A 20,539-nucleotide genomic window follows, 5' to 3' on the forward strand; every position below is an offset into this window, starting at 1 on the left:
GGGCCTAACCACAAGAAACTGGTATAAGCTGTGAACTTCCAAACTGGGACAAAGCTCACTCTACAGCTCATTACCATTTCATTGTAACAGTAAGATCTCCACCCACCCCCGCCATATTGGTTCCACCCAATTCTGACCCACACTCCGAAGGGCCATCCAGACCAGGGTGGAAAAGAGGCCTGAACTACATTCTGGGAAATCGCCACCCATTTCCACAAATCAGAATGACAAAACTGTCCCCAATAACCTTCACCCTTTTCTATAAAAAGCTTGTCCCTGTGTGTAATCAGGGAAAAGGTGCCTTTAGAGCATGAGCTCCCCTTCTCCATTCTCTGACCATTGAACAAAAGACTGTCTTGCTTGCTCCAAACTCCATTTCGTTATTGGCAGGGAGAACCTGAGCAGGAAAGAAATCCTTGACCAACCAGGGCATTTTGGTTCCACTAGGGTCTCTTGTCTAATTTGGTAACACAATCTCTGCTGTAGGGCGTTACGGGAGAGAAAACTAGCCTCAGTTTTCATTATGAAGCATCTCAGAAAATGTCATTTTAGCCTCATCTCTGCCTTAGAGCATCAAGGGAGATATAGCCCTAGCCCAGGTTTTGTCATAAGATACCATAGGAGATGTGGTCTTTCCTTCCTTCCCTCCTTCCTTTCTGCATCACCTGCTGTATCCTGGGCACTATTCTAGGTACTGGGAATACAGTAGTGAGCAAATGAAAGGCCCTGCCCTGTATGGAGTGGGGAAAATTAGTCAAAAAACTCCCCCAAGCAAGTGACTGTTCCAGCCAACCACTGCAGCATAAGAAAATACCCCCAAACTCCACCTTGTAAAACTATAACCTCTTTATTTTGTGATTCTGTGGGTTGGGAATTTGAGCGAGGCACAGTGGGATCAGTGCCTATCTGCTCCACAGTGGACTGGGGCCAAAATGGGCTGCCTTCCACAGCTGGAGATGGACAGGCTAATTCATCTGGGGCCACAGATCTGAAACCTTGGTTCTGGCTGTTGCCTGATGTTGCAGGTTGAATTGTGTCTCCCCAAAATATATGTTAAAACCCTAACACCCAGGTTCTATGAATGTGACCTTATGTGGAACTAGGTAGGGTCTTTGCAGATGTGATTAAGATGAGGTCATACTGAGGCGGGTAGTATAGCTCAGTGGTAGACTGCGTGCTTAGCATGAATGAGGTCCTGGTTCAACCCTCAGTACCTCCATTAAAAAAAAACAGTTGAGGTCCTACTGGATTAGTGTGGGCCCCTAAATCCAATGCTGGTATCCTGATAAGGGGAGAGAGATTTGGAGACACACAGCCATATTCACAGAAAAGAAGGCCATGTGATGACACAGGTGGAGACTGGAGTCACAAGACAAGGACCACCAAGGACCATCGGCAAAACCCCCGGAAGCAAGGAAGAGGCCAGGAAGGATTCTTCCCCAGAGATTTTAGAAGGAGCATGGCTCTGCCAACACCTTGATTTCGGACTTCTAGCATCTGGAAGTCTGAGAGAATAAATTTCTGTTGTTTGAAGCCACCTCATCTGTAAGTTGGTAGTAACTTATCATGGCGGCCGCAGGAAATGAGAACAGTTGGGTTTCCCAGGTCTCCTGCACGTTACATCTGCCGAGGTTGCCGTGTTCAGGGTTGCTCCTGCGCCCACTTGGCTGGTGCCTGGGCTGAGATGGCTGGAACATCTCGGGCTCTCTCTCCAGTGGGCGTCCGTGCACAAGTAGCTTGGGTGTCCTCAGAGCAGGGCAGAAGGATGCTGATGTGGCAGCTGGCTTCCCCAGAGCTGGACAGTTTCTTAAAGCCTGGGCGCAGAGTGTGGCGTCGCATAACTTCCACCACATTCCATTGGCCAAAGCTGTCACAGAACCACTCATGTTCAAGAGGCGGAGATATCGACCCCACCTCTTTAAGCTACCACAATGACAGCTGGGGGCACTTGTTTGGAGGAGATCCTAAAAAGAAACGTTGTCCCTCATCTGCCCCCAGATACCATGGAAAATGTCCTTTTCTTCATATGCCATTGGGCTCATGGGAACATAATTTTTTTTGTCTCTGTGGGTTTGCCTCAGCAAATCATGGGAAACACCCATTCTTCAATGTTGCGCTCAAAGAGTACCATTGAAATGCTAGTTCTGTCCTTTTCTCAGTCAGTCTGAGGGCATCCTAGGAAATACAGCCCAGCCTTTATCTCTTGCCCCCAGAGCAGCAGGGAAATGTAGTTCTGTCCTTACTCCCCGTTGCAGGGCATCCAGGGGTTATGTCCTATTTGATCTCCTGTCTCAGAGCCCCCCAGGAAATGCAGTCACATCTCCTTAGGACAAAGTAGTCTTGACCTTTCGAGTTTGGGAGAAGAGACTAGAAGGTTAGTGCTTGGGTGAGTGAGTTGGAAGGTTGCATCTGGAGCCCAGAAATAGAGGTGGGAACAGCTTAGGGCAGAAACTTACATGGGATAGCTTCCAAAGCTGGGGCCTTGAATGCCTGGGTCCTACAATGTGACCCCTAATTCTAGGAGCCTGAGGAAAGGTGCCACTCACTCATCGTCTATGGAGAAGGGCAGATCTGGCCTTGTTCACTGGTACAAAAAATCTTTATTTAAGTATAAAACATTAAATAAAACAAATATTAATTAATAATAACGATAGAGGCAACAATATTAATCATCATAAGAGCTCTCACCTGCTGGCCCACAGCCTTCTCTAGCTTTTCTCCTCTGGTTCTCACAGCTCTATGAGATAGGGGTTTTGACAGCTGGGAAAACTAAGGCCCAGAGAGGGCAGCATACTGGCCTGAGGTCACACAGCAAGTCTGCTTGGCTGGGAGCTGAGGGAAGAGCAAAGGGGACCCCTGGATCCAGCCAGGGCAGGAGGAATGTGGGGTTTGGGTTCAGGTCCAGAGGAGAACGCCTCCCCAGAGTCGGGCTGTCACAAGCAGGATGACAATGAGGTTGAGGTGAGCAGGGCCAGACTGGTGGGCGCCCCCAATGCGGGGCTGGATGTCCAGGGCTGGATTGTTACAGCCATTTCCGGTACAGCATGAGACGTTGACATGGGTGAGGCCGAAGGCTTCAGCCACCTGGAGGTCTTGGCACCAGGAGGGGGCTGCACAACCTCTTATGGTGTAGCTTGGGTTCCCCAGCCCTGAGGAGAGAGAAGATCGTGTGAGGCTCCCAGCTCTCGGGCCTGGCCTGGAATCCCTGGGCGACGTGCCACCTTGTGAATGCTGCCCAGAGAAAGCAACAGTTCTAAGTATGGTCCCGGGACCCCCTGGGGTTCCCTCTGACCCTTCCAGGGGATCTGCGAAGTCAAAAGTATTCTCATAATAATGCTAAAACGTCATATGACTTTTTTTGCTCTCACAAGTATACAATAGGGTTTCCCAGAAACCTCAAGACATGCGATCTTGCAACAGACAAGACATGAGAAGCAGACAGAAGAATCCAGCTGTCTTCTATTAAGCCAGATGTTAAAGAGATTGCAACATGGCAGAACAATGCCAGTCTTCTCGTTCAGTTTTTTTATTTTGGAAAATGTCTTCCCCCAACCCCCATAAAAATATGTTACGCTCTCACGCAATGAGTTTTCAATTGTTCTTTAAAATGAATAAATACATCTTTCAAAATCTCTCAGTTTTAATTTTGAATACAGTAAATATGTATCGGTATAACTGACACAAACAATAATTTTTAAGAGCACGAAGGCGTTTTGAGACCCAAAAGCTTGAGAACCCCTGGAATATTAGAACCCGCCCAGGATTTCGTGGGATGGAATCCCACCAAGTCCGCAGGAAGGCCCGCCCACCTACGGGAAGCCCCACCCCCAAGAAGTCCACATCTCTGTGGCCGAAATGACCATTTTCCAATGAACAAGTCCTAATTCCTTACTACTCTTTGCACCCTCCTGAAAGAAGTCCTACCTTTTCCAACAGGAAGGTCCACGTCAATTAAGTCCAGCTTAACGGGAAGTTAACCTCTTGCAGAACCCCCGCCCCTCCACGAAGCATCCTCTCCCAGCCTCTTAAAGGGCCTCACCATTAGTGCCTGTGGCTTCCAGACATTGATTCATGGGACCTCGGCATTCAGTGAGGGAAGTCTCTTCGGAGGAACATCCATGGGTGCTATTCCCCTCACAGCTGTAACACTGGAAACCATTCAGTGGCAGGTTTTGAAGCTCCAGGACTTGGGAGAAGACAAGTGACCCAGAAACCACGTAAATTAGCACAGAGCGTTCACAGCGTTACCTCCCCAGCACGCGCGCGATGTCGTGCAGCCCCCTTGTGGTCAGGCATTTGAACAGCACCCTCTTTGGAGGGTTCTCTAGGGCCTGTGAGAGAAATCCCAACTCCCAGCTCCCCACTCACCCGTATTTATCCAGGTACTGGGTAAGACAAAACAGTCCCTGCCTTCAGAGGACTTACAATTTAGAGCTACACTGTCCAATATGATAGCCACCAGCCCCAAGTGGTTGTTTACATTTAAATTGAAATCAGTAGTCATAGGTGGCCAGGGCTGCCATATTGGACAGTACAGATATAGAACCTTTCCATCACCGTGGAAAGTTCTGTTGGACAGTACTAGTTTATAGAGACAGAGTAACACAAATGATATAGATGATACTGGAGGGCAGAGATAGGGAAGTTTTCCCTGAGGATGACGCTTTAAAGCTGAGACTCAACAAATGAGAAGGAGCCAGTCAGGTGAACTCCTGGGGAAGATTGTGTGTCAGGGTACTGCATGTGCAAAGGCCATGAGGCAGGATGGAATTTGGCAGTTGTAGAAATGAAATGAAGACCATGAGGCAGACATAGGATCTAGGAGAGCCTTTGGGTTTCATTCTAAAAGCAAGGGGAAGTCATTGAAGTGTTTGCAGAAGGAGAGTGACATGATCTGATTTACATTAAAAAAAAAAAAAAAACCACTCTTGCAGCTGTGTTGAACATTGCAGGAGAGGCAGCAGGAAGACCAGCAAGGAGGTCACTGCAGCAATCTAGGTGGGAGGCCATGGTGGCTTGGACCAGGTGGTGAGCCGTGGAAGGACTGAAGAGGATGTAGGGGCATAAAGCATGGGTATTCATGAAGATTTGCTAGTTTCATTGAATTTCTCACAGAATCCTTCTTTGAGGGAGGGCTTGATAGGTCCATTTTTCAGAGAAGGAAACAGAGAGGAGGGTTTGCCTGCCAGCGAGCAGCAGTCAGCCTGAGCATACCTCCTTGCCCCGATCCCGGGGATCTCCTGACTCTTACCTGGGCCCCCATTGCATTTTGTGGTGTTGCAGCACCGCAGGAAGTGGAAGGTATGGTTATTGTGGAAGCCGGTTGGGCCTGGGCATCCTGGAAGGTTGCCGCAGCCTCGGGTGTGGCGCTCATCCCTTGGACTCTCTGTAGGGGGCAGAGGAGGAGGTCAGATTGCTAATGTGGGCTGAGACTGGATTTGCCCACTGCAGCAGTTGACTGTCTGTCCTCTGCTTCATCCTTCATTGTAAGACCCTCATTTTCTTTGGGGCAGCCATATATTCCAGCCAAAAGATGCAATTTCCAGCCTCCATGTGGCTAAATTCTGGTCAGTGTGATCTACAGTAGAAAAGTTTTATGGGACTTCCAGAAAGGAGAATTGTTACAAAAGGAGGTATGCCCCTTTTTTGCCCCTTCTTTTCCCCTTCCTCTTTCCTGGAACTTGATCTTGAGACCTCGAGTTCCAGCAGCCATGTTGGACTATGAGGCAATCTTGAGAATGGAAGCAATATGTAAGAAATGAGAAGGCACCTGGATTCCTGGTGACTGTGGAACGGTCCTAGTGGCCCTGGACTTCCTATCACTGGATCTTTTGTGTGAGTACTAACTTTGTACCTTGCTTAAATCCCTGTTATTTTGGGGTTGTTTAGTGCAGCCTTGGGGAGGATCAAAGCAGGGAGGCGTGGATTGGCAAGTTGGGACCCACCTTCTAGGCTCCGGTGAGTTACCACCTCCAGGCACTGTTCTCCAGGGTTGTGGCACTGCAGGCTCTGGTCCCAGCCCCTCTCACAGCTCAGGTCTGATGAGGCACAGGAAGAACATTCGAGGTAACGCCTTCGAGGAAAGAGAGGAGGCCGACCTGTTTGGGGAGGAGCAGGAGGGTAAGACTCTGGGAAGAGCCCTAGAGACCCAGCTCCCTCAGCATCAGTTCCTCCTTATCCCACCCTTCAGCCAGTCATCAAGTTCCGCCCACTCCATCTCCTGAAACTTTCTAGAATCCATCCCCTCCTTTCCAGCTTCATGATCAGGTCAGACCTCCTTCAAAACCAGCTTCCTCTCTGGCCTCCTGGTTTCCATTCTTGCCCTTCTCACCCCAGAGCATCCCACATGGCCCAAGAAGGATGCTTCTAATACTCAAATCCAACCCTGCTTCTCCTCTGCTCAAAACCCCTCCATGGGTCCCCAGTGCTCTCAGAATTAAATCCAAGAAACTCAGTGTAGCATTCAAGGCCCATCAAAGGCTGGGTCCTGGCCACCTTTCCTGCCTCATCTACCTCCACTACCCCCTCAGACTCTGCTCCACACTGACTTCCCTCAGTCCCCGAGTGTATCTGCTGCGTGTCATCCAGCCTTTGCATCTGCTGTTGCCTTTGCCTAGAACACTCTCCCTATCTCCTACTCATTCTTCAGGGGTCATCTTCTCCAATTTCACCTCCTCCAAGAAGCCCTCCTCGACCTCCCAGGCTGGATCAGGTGCCCTACTGGGCTCCCCATTTCCAGCCCTGCCCATTCTGGGTCATCCCTGTCTGGTGCCAAGTCTGTTTCCCTTATTGGAGTCCATCCCAGGAGGGTAGGGCCAGGGCTGTCTTGGTCACTACTATGTCCCAACATGACCCAGCACAGGGGCCAGGGCCATGATCTTCAATAAATATTTGTTAAATGAATGAATGAATGAATGAATGAACAATTCCTTAAAACCCTTATGTTGTTCCCTGGGATAGCCAACCTCCAAGATGACCCCCAATGATCCCTGCTTCCTTATACCTGTGCCCTTGTGTAGTCCCTTCCAATAAAGAATAGAGCTCAGGGGAGGGTATAGCTCAGTGGTAGAGTGCGTGCTTAGCATGCGCAAGGTCCTGGGTTCAATCCCCAGTACCTCCATTAAAAAATAAATTAATTAAAAAAAAACTAATTATTCCCCCCAAAACCCCCAAAATAAAATAAAACAGCTGCTTAATAAATTAAAAACAAGAAAAGAATAGAGCTGACCAGACCTGTGGAACTAATAGGATATTGTGGATATGACATGTGTGACTTCTGCGCTAGATCATGTAAGACATCACCACATCTGCATGGCTCTCTCTTCAATCACTTGCTCTGGGGGAGAACAGCTGCTGCCATGTTGTAAGGACACTTAAGCAGCCCCACCGTGAGGTCTATGTGGTGAAGAACAGAGGCCTTGGCCAAAGCCATGGGTGCAGATCATCCACGTGAGAGACACTACCTTGGGCACCTTCAGATGACTGCAGCCCACTGTCAAACCCTGACTACAACCTCATGAAAGATCCAGAACTGCCTAGCTAAACCACTCCCAGATTCTTGACCTTCAAAACCTTTGTGAAATAATAATGCTTATTTTTTTAAGTTTTGTGGCAATAGATAATTAAAACACTACCCAATTGTGTCAGAGGTCAAAGCTTCATGTGATGGAGCTGTGATAACTTGGCCTCTCACACAGACCTCCCAATCCAGGCCAAGTGGATTAAGAGTTAATTTTCCCTGGAAACACCAGTCATTCCTCTGCCCAGGTCTTGGCTCACACTGCTCTAAAGCCTGGCATGCCCTCCCCTTCCTGACCCCAGATGTCCAAGTTGAGTTTGGGCCAAGTCTTAGAGAAATTAGAGGGCTGTCTCTGCCAAGGCTCTCAACTGGCAGGCCAGCAGCTGTAATCCGGTGAATCATTTATAGCCAAAGCCAAATCTTTCTCACCAACCATCCCCAAAAGAAGAATAAAACTGAAAGGCCAACAACCCATGTCCTCTCACGTGAACTCCCATGAAAATGGAAGCATGAATTACCATTATTGCCAAAATGGCGGCCTTCACATCCCCACACCTGTACCCCCAAGTGCCTCCTGGAGGTCTCCTGGCCGTCCGTCAAACACCTGAATCTCTATATGCCCCAAACGGGACTCTCCATCTTCTCCAAATCGCTCCTTCTCCTGAATTCCACACCTCTGAGATGGTCTCATCCAGTCCCCCAGGGTAGAAACCTGGCAGACTCCTTGATCCTCCATATCTAGGCATCAGTCTGGATACTCCCACTTCCCTGTCTTCAAGTTCTGTAATCCTTTTGCTTGGCTGTTTCTGATCTTCACGAAGCCCATCTATTGAGTTCTTAATTTTAGTCACTGTTCTCTGTTTCCTGTTTGACTCATCTTAAAAATGGATTCCAGATATCCACTAAAAATTATCCTTTCCTCTGTTTTCTTGATTATGTTGATCATCGCTATTTTAAAGTTCCCTGTTTAGTAACTCCAATATCTGATTCATGATATGTCTGTTTTTACTGTGGGATTTTTCTCTTGGTTTCTGGTCAGCTGGTTCTTTCTATTTTCTTCAGGATATCTTGTATGTTTTGATTAGATGCCAGACATAGATGACAATTTGTCACGGCTCTAAATGATGTTATCTTCTTCCAAAGAGGATTCAGTTTTATTCCTGTCAAAGATTAGATGTAGGCATTTTGGGGTCTGGTCTATTTCAGTTTTGCCCTAACTCCTAGCACGTGGTCTCAGAGGAAAGCCCGAGACCTCTCTTTCCAACTTGGCAACTTCGTTCCCCCAGCATCATATGCCTGCTGGAGTCTCTGCTCAGTTCTGTAGCTTCCCAGAGACTATTTTCTGTAGAGTTTCTTGGAGTCTCACCCTATGCATGTACAGCTTGCCAATGCACTGAAGGAAATTTGCAGATTTGGGGACTCCCTTTCCTGTGGTGCCATGCATTCTAGGATTTTACTTCTCATTTTTCCAGACACTCTGGCAGCCCCAGACTCCAACCTCTGCCTTCTCAGTCTAGCAACGATCGTTTTCTATTTGTGTTCTATTTCCCTTCCACAGCAGCGAGTTGGAAAGTGCACTCAAGGAAAAAGCCAGCTTGTCTGTGGAATGCAACTTCTGTGCTTCCCTTATTTCAAAGATTGGAGCACCGCCACTTCCTTTCTTCATTTGCTGCTCTTGAGTTACTTCAATAATTGTTTATGGGGAGGCAGGGGAGGGTATAGCTCAGTGGTAGAGTGTGTGCTTAGCAGGCATGAGTTCCTGGGTTCAATCCCCAGTACCTTCGTTAAAAAAAAACAAACTAATTACTTCCCCAACCAAAAAAAAAAATTGTTTATAGTTTGTCCAGGGTTTATAGCTGTTATTGGCAAGGGGGTTGGTCCGATACAAGTGACTCCACATGACCAGAACTGCAAACCAACTCCTTACGTCTAATCCATCGCAAAGTCCTGCTTATCTACCTGCTAAATAGCCCTTAAATCCGTGCACTTCTCTCCATGGGCACAGCGGACACTTTTTTCTTTATCTGGACAATCTCACCTACCTCCAAGTTGGTCCTCTCTCATTTACCCGCTTTCCATCATTGCTTCCCTGCAATCTATCTTCCACTCAGAGGTCAGAATAATTTGCTCAAAAATACGAACAGGATCTAGGCACACTCTATTTAAACCCTTTCATGACCTCCTACTGTTCCCCAGATGAAATCTCTATTTCCCACCACAGCCTAGAAGGTCCTATGTAATGTGACCTCACCAATTTCATCAGTTCCTCTTGTCCCATCTTTCCCTTCCTCCAGCCATGCTACTTTCACCCACCTCTGGGCCTCTGTATCTGTTGCTCCCTCCGTCTGAAAAATCCTTTCCCTTGTCTTTTGATCAGTCTGCCTCCTACTCATCCCTCAAGATCTAGGTTAGCTGATGCTTCCTGTAGGAAACCTTCCCTGACCTGAATCAAGTATCTCCCCTAGGGTCCACAGCCCTTACTCTTCACTCATCTGAGCCCTGATCACTCGGGCCTCTGTTTCCCTTATCTCAGCCCTGAACTGTGCTTCCCTGTTACATCTCTGACCTCTCTGGTCTGTTTCCCTGATCATGGTCCTGACCCCTTTGCCTGTGCTCCCCTATCCCAGCTCTGAATCATCTGGGCAGTCACTGTCTGGTGATGAGTCTGTTACCACCACCCTCCCCCCACACACATACCCAAAAACACAGTGGACCATGGGGCCCAAGGCTGCCTTGGTCTTGCTGTGTCCCCAGTATCACATAAGGGCAGGATGCGGTTTAACCAACCTTCTAGTCACCACAAGCAGGGTACGATGGCATTAGAAATGGGGCTGATCTAGGTTTATCAGTTGTTAAATTACTGAATTAACAGCTGCTGCCCAAGCTCCTTGGTGGACCCTTGACCACACCCAACTCTCTTTAAAACCCACATGTCCCTGAGACCCACACCAGACCCAGCAGGAGGCTCCAGGGGAGCCTGTTATGCTTGGTCAACGCCTTCTGCAATGCCCAGGACTGTTAAATATTTGGACTATGATCTCTGGTTACAAGTATTACTTAGACTCAATGTTAGTGCTTTCCTTCAGCACATCTAACAGGGAGAGGAAGCTGGCATCCTCTGTCTTGTCACTTCCTTGAAAACAAACGTCTGAATCAGTCCCCACCAACAGATGAAAGTTTGAGGTTAGGATGAATGAAAATCAAACAGAGTCAGGAGGGATGAGGAACAAACAAAAACCCAGCATAGATGAAGTCACTCTGCTTACTGATGTCATTGTGACGAGACTGGCTTTCTCACCTATTTCCTTCCTCACTAGGGCCAGAAAGAGGAATCTCAGCCTGACCAGGCAACAAGGGTCCATTCTTTCCCCACCCTTCCTCTCTTGTGAGAATTTGGGGAAATTTGAGCCTTTTGTAGTCTTTTTCTTAAACTGACCAGAGCCTAAATCCATGAAACAATCAAAGGCTTTGTGAACTTTCTTGACATCATTTTTCACCACCCAACTCAAGGATCGTGTATTCCCGGGGACTTCCCAAGCCCACAGCACCCTGTCTGATTCCCTCCTTTTTTTACTTCCCTTAAGGACTTTCAGTCGCTGGTATCTCTCTGGTCTTTGTATCTTGGTCCCTTCTTAAGGGATCAAGAAACTAAGCACCTACTGCCTGAACCATCTCCTGTCCCATGAAAAAAATTAGATGGCAAAACATCAGTGAGATACCTCACTTACCTTTTGAGTGTGTGTATGTGTGTGTGTGTAGCTTCTTAAAGGCAGGTGTTGCCTCTTATGCATAACAACCACACACACACGTAAAACACATATGGGATGGGATAGGATTAGGGATGGAGGTGAGTCTGCAGTTGGGAGAGGGATTGGGGACAGTCTGAGATGAGGTGGGGTTGATTAGGGGATGGGGTTAGAGATGTGTTTGGAAGGAGGACAGGTATGAGTTGGAGAATGTTGACAGTAAAATGAAGTTGGGGATGGGATTGAAAGTGAGGTTGAGTTGGGGCCAAGGATGGGGATGGAGCCAGGCTGGAGATGTGTTTGGGATAAGGAAAGGTTTGAGTTGGAGTTGGCAGTGGGGTAAGGCATGGAGTTGGGGTTGGGGTAGCCTAGGATTGGGGACAGGACCAGGATGATGGTGAGGCTGGGTTGGAGATGGTTTGGGGTTGGGGAGGGCCAGGGCTGCCATACTCACTCGGTTTGGGCCGGTTACACAAGTTTGACCCACAGATGAACTCTGTAAGGGTGATGATCTGCATGTCTATCCGATAGCTCATGGTCCTGTTGGTTTTCTCTGGGTGGGCACAGCCTCTCTCCACCACCTCCAGCTCCTCATCTCCTGTGAGGGAAGTCTCTTTGTCACTCCAGAGGCTCCTCTGGGCCCAACCAGCCTCTGACACTCTTGGTTATAAGGTCACCCACTCCCAGGGCTGACCCCTACCAATCCTCTCCTCTAGCTTGAGTCCAACTCTGTCTTTTCTAGAGTTATCCACCCTCTCCCCCACCCCTCTACACTGGGAGCCTACTTTCTCTTAGTGACAACCCTATCCCTGGGACCTTCTCGATCCATCAACCCCTCCCTTCCAACTTGGTCAACTTGACAGGGAGATGCCTCAAATAGGAATCTTTAAAGGAAAATGCTTCAAGCTTACCAAAAAGTATTAAAGAATGATATTATAAATATTGTGCATTCATCATCAAACTTTATAAAATATTATCATTTTGCTTATATTTATTTCAGATTTTTTTAAAACAAGATACCAAATTTAAAAGATACTTAAAGCCTCCTGCTTACCTCCCCAAATCCCATTCCCTTTATGCCCTGTCCGAAGGTGTAGGTAACTCTCATACCATGTATACTTAACAGTATATACTATTGTTTATTTGTATATTGTTTACTTTTTTTGTTGATCTATACTATTTATATTAAAAGGTATCAGATTCTGCAACATGCTTTTTTCTCTCTCAACTTTATGTTTTTGGGAAGTATCTATGTTTAACCTGCAGCCCTAATTCCTTCATTTAAGCTGCTGTGGGTATAAAATGTGTGATTATACCGTCATGTTTCTCCTCTGCTAAAGCCTGACTTCAGGGTGTCTCCAGTTTTCCATATTACAAACATTATTGCTAAAAAACATTCTTCTAGATGTGTCTCTGGTCACGGGTGGCCAAGGTGCTTGAGGTCTCTATATTCCTAGGAGTCCAGCGGCTGGCTGTAGGGTATGCTAATCTTTATCTGTACCAGACATTGCCACATCGCTCTGTTTGGTGGATGCACCAATTTACCCTCCTAATAGCAGGGTTGGCAGCACCACATCCTCATTGACCTCAGTATTGTCAGATTTTTAAGCGCTTGTCGATTTGGTGTGCCTGAAACGGGTCTCCTTGTCATTTTCATGCGCATTTCCCTTATTACTTGTGAGGTAAGATTTCTTGGTCACTCGGCATTCTCTGCCACGCTGGAGTCGGGGAGCTCACCTTCCCGTATGCGCAGGATTGTGGTCCTGCAGAGGTCCTGGCCGGGGGAACACTCTTCCACCCTGCAATTCCCGTTGCTTTTACACAGCATGCACTGCAGGCCCCAGGAGGCTGAGGCAGAGAGAGGAGAGGAGAGGACAGGTGTTATTGCTCCGCACCAGGATCCGCCTCTCGCCCCCTGGAGCCCCGATACCAGCATCAGGTCTCCAGGCCCTGTGCACTCAGGTTCACGCTCCACTTCTGCCCGCCCTTCGGTTCCTAGGCTGGGTTCCCGCGGGCTGTAATTACAGGCTATCTTTAGACCAACGTTCTATCTCCGCCTTCTACCCTACCGTTCCTTCGCGGCCCACAGGTCCTTCCTACTTCCTGCCCCTGCACGTTTTCCCCGTGATCCTGTCTGCGCGCAGGACCTATCCCGAAAGGCCGATCCCCACCATCTCTGCAGGTCTGGACGTTTTAGCCCTGCTCCCATTTAGGTCCTTTCCCCAACCCCACCTGCCCTCTCTCGGTCTATTCCGCCTCGTGAGCTCTCCTCGGGGTGTCCTATCCTCACCTACTCCAGTCGATCTTTACCTTCTACCCCCGTTCCCGGTGCCCCCCGCTAATGCCCACAGGTTCTACTCCCCTTGGTGGCCTCCCCTCAGCGTTCTGTCGCCACCCAGTAGTTCGCGCCAAACTTCTAACTCCGCCCATGAGCCCTGCGGAGATTCTAACCCCAACTAAAGTGGCCTCCTCTGCAGTGTTCGCCCCGCCGACTAGCTGTTCCCGAGCTATTAGCCCTGCCCACTGGCTCCGCCCCAATATTCTGACCCCGCCCACTATCCCCGCCCCAGTGCTATAGCCCCGCCCACTAGCCCTGCCCCAAGGCCTTTTCCTGCGCACCAGAGCTCCTCCGTGGTCCCTTCCCCACTCCAAATTCAGAGTCCTCCCGAGTCATTACTCGTTCTTGGCCTCCCGCGGCCCGGAAAGTTTTCCGAGTTATTCATTACCCAACCACCTCCCAGCCCCTTCCCCCACCTCCCGCCCCGCCCTGACAGTTCCTTCTCTATTTCCTTTCGTTTTTCAAACCTTTTTACATTTTCCAGAGAAAGGGAGTGAGAGGGCCGTGTCGGCTAGAGGACAGTGAAAAGGAAGGCTCCTCGAAGGACAAGGCTTGGGTCCCCGGCGCCTGGCTCTGCCACGTTCAGCCTGACTCTCGTTAGCCCTTTTGTATAAGGAGCTCTGTCTTCCAAGTGTGTCTGCGTGTCAGTGTGTGTGTTGGTGAGGGGTGGTGGGGCGGAATCAGACATAGTGAGGAGCGATGTGGGAGCCTCTGCGGAGTCAGAATCCCACTTACTCAGTGACCTCGGGTCACTTAGTTCACCTCTCTGTGCCTCCGTTTCCTTCTCTGTGAGCTCAATTGTTCCGCCTGCCAAGTTCGAAATTGCAAGGAAGGCGCTTAGGAGAGTGCCTAGAATAAAGAGCGCACTCATTAAATCGTGGTTGTTAAGTGCCTTCACTCATCTATTACTTCCTGAATGTCTGCTATGTGCCAGGTGCTGTATCGTGTGGGGCTGCAGACAGCAGGAGAATTACTTGAGTTGGAGGGAAGGGGGCCTGGAGACTGCGCCCTTCTCCAACTCATCAGACTCTGAGCTCTCTTCCCCTCCCCTCCCCACTCCCTTCCGGGCCATCGGACCCTGTCCCCTGGGATTCGGGCCCCACCCCCTACCTGGAATGCTGGCCTGAATTGACAGCAGCAGCAGCGGCAGCAGCAGCGGCGGGCGGCCCATGTCCGGCGGCTGCTCCTCTCCGTGGTCTCCCTGCACCTCTCAGTCTGGCCCCACGAAGGAGACAGTTTTGTGGCCCTGAGGGCTCCTCCCAGAAATTTTGCGAAAGAACGAGTCAGCCCCAGATGCGTGGTTTATCATGCACCCTCCCTCCTTCCTCAAAAACTTCCTTCTCAGGGTGCGGCCAGCCTGGAGTCGGGGGGGGGGGGGGGGCGGCTCCTCTCTGACTCATGTTGGCCGTGGTCACCTCTGTCATAGACTGCCTGGGTGCAAATTTTCTGTTCTCTCTTCCTGCTATGGGCAAGGGACCTCAGCCCTCGGATTAAAACTCTTCCCTACTGGAAATTTGTGACTGATTATTAGATCATATAGGGCTTTCGTTAGTTTCGTTAGGAGGGATAATGGTATTGTGGTTGTGTAGGAAAATGTCTTAATCCTTTAGACGCTGAAATATTTGGGGATGAAATAATATAATGGCTCCAGTTTACCTTAAAACACTTTAGCCAAAAAGTAGGTATTGCTGTTATGATGGTTTTGTGGTTATGCGGGAAAATTTTTCTTATTTTTTACAGATGCTCACTGAAATATTTAGAGGTTGAATGTCATTGATGTCTGCCTTTCCCTTAAAACACTTTAGGAAAAAAGAAAGGCAAAATAGCAAAATATCTGTATCACTTTTATCAAAGTAACTTACCTGTCTCCTCTGTGTTTGTAAAGATTCAGAATAAGTTTTTTAAAAAGGAAAATGAAGTGCAAACAATAAAATAGTCTATCCCTCTCAAGATGCTTCTAACCAGTCAGAGCAATTTAGTGCAGTTGAATTAAATGCCTGAAACAGTCACTGGCCCATATGCAAGGCTCAACAGATTCTTTCAACATTTACCGAGGACCTGCCAGGCACAGGTCCAGGAGCTGGGAACACAGCAGGAAACAAAATCCCTGTCCTTGTGACTGTGACAGTAGGGAGTAAACACCCGTTGTCTAATCTATCGCTGTCAGGCAGTGATAAGTAAAATGCAGAAAAACAAACCAGACTGAAGTTACTGCAAGGGTACAAGTGAGGCGAGGTTGGTTTTAAGCCAAGTGATCCAGGAGGGCTTTCCTGAAGAGGTGGCATTTGAGCAGAGACTGAATGTAGTGAGGGAAGAAGTCGGACAGATGGTCCAGGGAGAGTTCTAGGGAGAGGAAATAGCCAGTACCAAGGCCCTGACATGGGAGTGGACCTGATGAGATCTAGGGACAGCAGAGAGGCCAGTGTGACTGCAACAGAATCAGGAGGGACACAGTGGTAGGCAGTGAATAAACAGTAGCTCTGTCTACACTATGGTAATGATTATACAATTGTGATTCTTACTAATTCATCAGAGCCTTAAGGTAATCATTTTAAGATAAAGTGAGAAAAATCCCAAAGAAATTCTCTCTTCTAAGAGGCAGTATAGCTTAGTGGTTAAGAGTGTGGGGGTTGGGACCAGACTGTGAGGGTTCAAATTTCAGCTACTCATTAGCTGTGTGGCCTTGGACAGGTTACTTAACCTCTCTGTGCCTCAAGTCCATTATCTGGAAAGGAAAGCTCAGTACCTCCCTCCCAGGGCTGTTGGGCTAGGGACATAAAAGAGGCGCCTGCCGCATAGTACGTGCTCAATTTAAAAAATCATCGTCACTATTGTTGTTGCGCCTGACTCTAGACTCTGGCCATGCAGTTCCTCTCTGGGGGATGAGCAGGGAGGTGAGAAGTCATAGTCTGAGGATGGCGGTTGTCATGCTGACCCCCTAGCTGGATCACCCTAGATCAACAGATACCCTCCTTCTCGAGCTTCAGTTTCCTCATGTGGAAAATGGGACCCCTCCCGGGACTGGCATGAAGACTGCAGGGGATGTTAATGCATATGAGGTGGGGGGATAGAAAGATGGGGTGTTGGTCCAGGTGGGTTTGAGACTCAGCTCACCCACTTGCTCGTGGGGGGCCTTGGGCGGGTGGCTTCACTCCCTGGATCCTGCCTTTTTCCAGCTATGAAATGGGTCTGGGGTGGGTGGTGGCGTCTCTCAGTGGAAGGTAAGTTCAGGTCTGGAGACACACAGAGCTGCGTGGTCTGGCACTAACCACTTCCGGGCAGGATGACCTCACTGCTCTGGGCCGCAATTTCCTTCCTGGTTGGGAGAATGAGAGCTCTGTCTGGGAGCCTTCCCATCTCTACCCAGGCTGCTCTGGTCTCCCGAAATCCGTCCATCTGTCTCCCTGTCTGTGTCTGTCTTTTTTCCCTCTCTGTTTTGATCTTTTTCTTTGTCTCTGTCTTGCTTTGTCTCTCTCCATCCCTGTCTCTCGTTCTGACTCTGTCCCACTCCCTCTCTGTCCCTCTATCTCTGTATCTTTGTTTCTTCTTTCCGTCTCTTTCTGTCTCTCTGTCCGTGTCTCTCTCTGACTCGTTCTCTCTCACACACACAAGTGACACACACTTGTGAGGCCCAGTGACGTGTTACAGGAGGGCGCAGGCAGGAGGCTGGGCCGTGCTTCATCCCAGAAAAGCGGCAGGAACGTCCCTCCTCCTCGTGACTCACCTGGGCCTCACCCGGCTCCTACCTGTCTGCTGGGTCCCCAGGGAGGCCCCCAGGTTTTGGGGGCTTCCCAGGGCTGAGGAGAGGAGACTCTCGTGTAGAGACAAAGAGGGAGAGAGATCAAGAGAAACAGAGACACAGACAGAGGGAGACAGGAAAGGAGAGACAGTGAGAGAGTAAGAGGCCAAAGACGGACAGATAGGGGACATCTGAGAGGGACAGAGTCAGAGACAGAGACAGAGACTGAGAAAACAGCAACTGAGAGCTGAAGACAGAGACAGCAAGAAATAGAAGGACAGAGAGACAGAGAGAGAGAGAGAGAGATTGACAGATGGAGTTATGGAGAATGACCTCCACTTGCCTTCAAAGAAAGAAAAGCAAAGACAGAGACTGACGGATACTATGCGCATGCAGGCTCATCCGAGAGCCCCTCAGCCTCTTGCCACCTGCCTGAGGAAGTGACCATCTCTGTCCTGGGCTGATTGTGGGGGCAGGTCTGTGGCCATTGCCTCCCTAACTCCAGGAGGCCTGACAGGCAACACTCATGAGCTTTCCCATCCTGGCCTGATCACCTCCTAAATGGGGGGCATATCCGCTTGGGGCCTCAGCTTTCCTCTGTAAAAGCGGGGGACAGAAGAGGAATCACCCTCGGGATTGGCAGAGCCAGGAAACCCCTGAAGTCCACACCCTTCTTCCTCCACTTTCCAGACAGAGAAACTGAGACCTGAAGGGGGAACTTTATTTATTTTTTATTTAACCAATTTTTAAAATTGAAGTATAGTTGATTTACAACCTCGTGTTAGTTTCTGGTGTACAGCAAAGTGATTCAGTCATATATATATATATATATATATATATATATATATATATATATATATACATATTCTTTTTCATTATAACTTATTACAAGATATTGAATAAAACTCCTTGTCCTATATTGTAGGAACTTGTTGCTTATCTGTTTCTTTTTTAAATGGAGATACTGGGGATTGAACCTGGGACCTCATACATGCTAAGCATGAGCTCTACTGACAAAAGGTAAGAAGACCATTGTTCCCCTACAGCCTCCGGAGGGAGGGCTCTGTCAACCCCTTGATTTTGGCCCTTTAAATCATTTCAGATTTCTGACCTCCGGTGCTGTAAGAGAATACATTTTTTGTGGCTTTAGACGCTAAGCTGGTGGTAATTTATCATAGCAACAATAGCAAACGAATACAGGAGGTTAAGCCACTTGCCTATAATGACTTGTAAGTATAGAGTCAGGATTTGGACCCAAGCAGTCTGGCTCTGCCGCCCGCGATCATAACCACCATGCTGAGTGTCGCTGCCCCAGGCAGACAAGAACCAGGAGCTAGAAGCCCCCAGCCTCTTTCCATCCCGTCCTCCACCAGTCCTCTTTGCCATGCTTCCCACTGGCTTCATGGGGTTGGGGTGACCTGGGAAGAAGAGGGAATCTAGAGGGAAAAAAATGTGCTGAGTTTGTGCAGAAAAGAAAGGTTCTCCTGCCTCCAGCACGTTGCAGTTCAAGTTCCACTGCTTAGCTGCCATAGCAGAAATAACCATTGCAATCCAGGGGCCAATGCTGCTAATGAGTAAAGAGCTCCTATTAGGGGTTAAAATGTGTGCCCACCCCCCCCCCACCCCTGCCAGGAAAGGAGCGAAGGAAGGAAGGAAGGAAAAAAGAAAGAAAGAAAGAAGGAAAGAAAGATGTTGAAGTCATAACTCCAAGTACTCAGAAAGTGACCTTATTTGGAAACAGGTTTGTTGCTGATGTAATTAGTCAAGATGAGGTCATAGCAGAGTGAGGTGGGCCCCTAATCCAATATGACCAGTGTCTTTATAAGAAGACAGACACTGAAGACAGAGACACAGGGAGAAGGCCATGTGATGGTGAAAGCAGAGGTTGGAGTTATGAGCTGCCAGCCCAAGGCAGCCAGAGAATCACCAGAAGCTCGTAAGGGGCCAGAGAGGATCCCTGTGTTTCAGAGAGAGCACAGTCCTGCCAACACCTTGACTTTGGACTTCCAGCCTCCAGATCGTGAGACAATATATTTCTGTTGTTTTAAGCTCCCCCCACCCCCGCCTTGGTGGTACTTTGCTGTGGCAGCCACTGAAAATGAATACAGATTCAATGAACTAATAGAAAAATTAGGAAAAATGGGAAGCACAATGGCTCTTATAGAAATGAAACTGGAAAGGGGGGAAGGTATAGCTCAGTGGTAAAGCACCTGCTTAGTATGCACAAAGTCCTAGGTTCAATCCCCAGTGCTTCCATTTAAAAAAAAAATTTGACACTAAAATACCTTTTGCATTAGCTGGCTTTTGCTGTTACACCACCCCCAAAATTTAGCGGCTTGAAACAACAAAAATTATGCCTTATGCCTTAAGATTGTGTGGGTTGGCTGGGCCCATCTTGGTCCAGGCTGGCTCAGCGAGGCCTGGTTAGTCTTGGATGGCTTCACTTGTAGGTCATCGGCTGGAGTGGCGGGGGTGCCCAGAGCCCTTCCCATCCTCCGGGAGGTAAGCTTGTTCACATAGTGGCAAAATAGGTTCTCAGGAGCAAGAAAGTGATAACAGAAGCTGCAAGTTCCCCTTAGGCTGAGGCTCAGAACTCACACAACATTATTTCTGCCACATTCTATTGGTCGAAGAGAGCTCCAAGGCTGGCTCACAGTTGAGGAGAAGGAAAGAGATTCAGCTCTTGATGGAAGGGGATGCACAGAATTCATGGCCACTAGCATCTTACCACGCCCTTTCACCTACAGACTGGCAAAACTAAAAGAGTCAGATGATGCACAGAGTTGGAGAAGCCGGGTGGAAATAGACACTCCCACACGCAGCTGGTGAGAGTGTAAATTGTTACAACCCCACTGATGGTCATTTTGCAATCGCTCTCAAAATTAGAAAAGTAGAAAATTCTTTTGATGTTGCAAAACCACTCACCTCTTCTGGAAACTTGATACATATGTTCTTCACTGCAACGGAGATTGTAATACTGAGCCATAGGAAAATGCCTGGCTGTACAAGAGGGACTTTTATCCAATGGGAAAAAGAAAGAGGAAATTGTATAATTCAGATTACACGATGGTCAGGTGGAAAAATCCAAGGGCAGAACAGTGTATGACATACCGCTGTTTGTAGGTAAAAGGTGGCTGGGGAGGGGATGCCCAGCCCTTATTTGTTTGGAAGCGCATTAATTAAAGAACTCTTCTGAT

At 48.5% G+C, this 20,539-nt stretch overlaps 1 protein-coding gene across 3 annotated transcripts; it reads right to left on the reverse strand.

Annotated features, from left to right (window-relative positions):
- Positions 1 to 810: 810 nt before the first annotated feature.
- Positions 811 to 14,908, reverse strand: PLAUR (plasminogen activator, urokinase receptor). Of its 3 annotated transcripts, none has more exons than XM_064489405.1 (8): positions 14,714 to 14,908; positions 14,366 to 14,452; positions 13,003 to 13,113; positions 11,720 to 11,863; positions 5,946 to 6,098; positions 5,252 to 5,386; positions 4,040 to 4,186; positions 811 to 3,149 (listed from the first exon to the last, which is right to left on the reverse strand). In XM_064489405.1, the coding sequence occupies exons 1-8, from the start codon at positions 14,772 to 14,774 to the stop codon at positions 2,896 to 2,898; spliced, it is 1,092 nt and encodes a 363-aa protein (XP_064345475.1). In that variant the 5' UTR covers positions 14,775 to 14,908; the 3' UTR covers positions 811 to 2,895. The 3 variants fall into 3 exon arrangements, with proteins under 3 accessions (XP_064345475.1, XP_064345474.1, XP_010979776.2); XM_064489404.1 differs by having other exon boundaries at positions 14,339 to 14,452; XM_010981474.3 differs by lacking the exon at positions 14,366 to 14,452 and having other exon boundaries at positions 814 to 3,149; positions 14,714 to 14,903.
- Between the last annotated feature and the right edge of the window lie 5,631 nt (positions 14,909 to 20,539).

Source organism: Camelus dromedarius, chromosome 9 (assembly GCF_036321535.1).
Source record: "Camelus dromedarius isolate mCamDro1 chromosome 9, mCamDro1.pat, whole genome shotgun sequence".
Classification (NCBI taxonomy): domain Eukaryota; kingdom Metazoa; phylum Chordata; class Mammalia; order Artiodactyla; family Camelidae; genus Camelus; species Camelus dromedarius.

Excerpts from the sequence above, each read along its gene's own strand:
- PLAUR (XM_064489404.1), bottom strand. The coding sequence starts at position 14,774 with ATGGGCCGCCCGCCGCTGCTGCTGCCGCTGCTGCTGCTGTCAATTCAG. Across the intron at positions 5,387-5,945 it reads AACTCACCGGAGCCTAGAAG|AGAGTCCAAGGGATGAGCGC; the intron begins GTGGGTCCCAAC and ends TGCCCCCTACAG. Across the intron at positions 4,187-5,251 it reads AAAATGCAATGGGGGCCCAG|TCCTGGAGCTTCAAAACCTG; the intron begins GTAAGAGTCAGG and ends TCTTCTCCCAAG.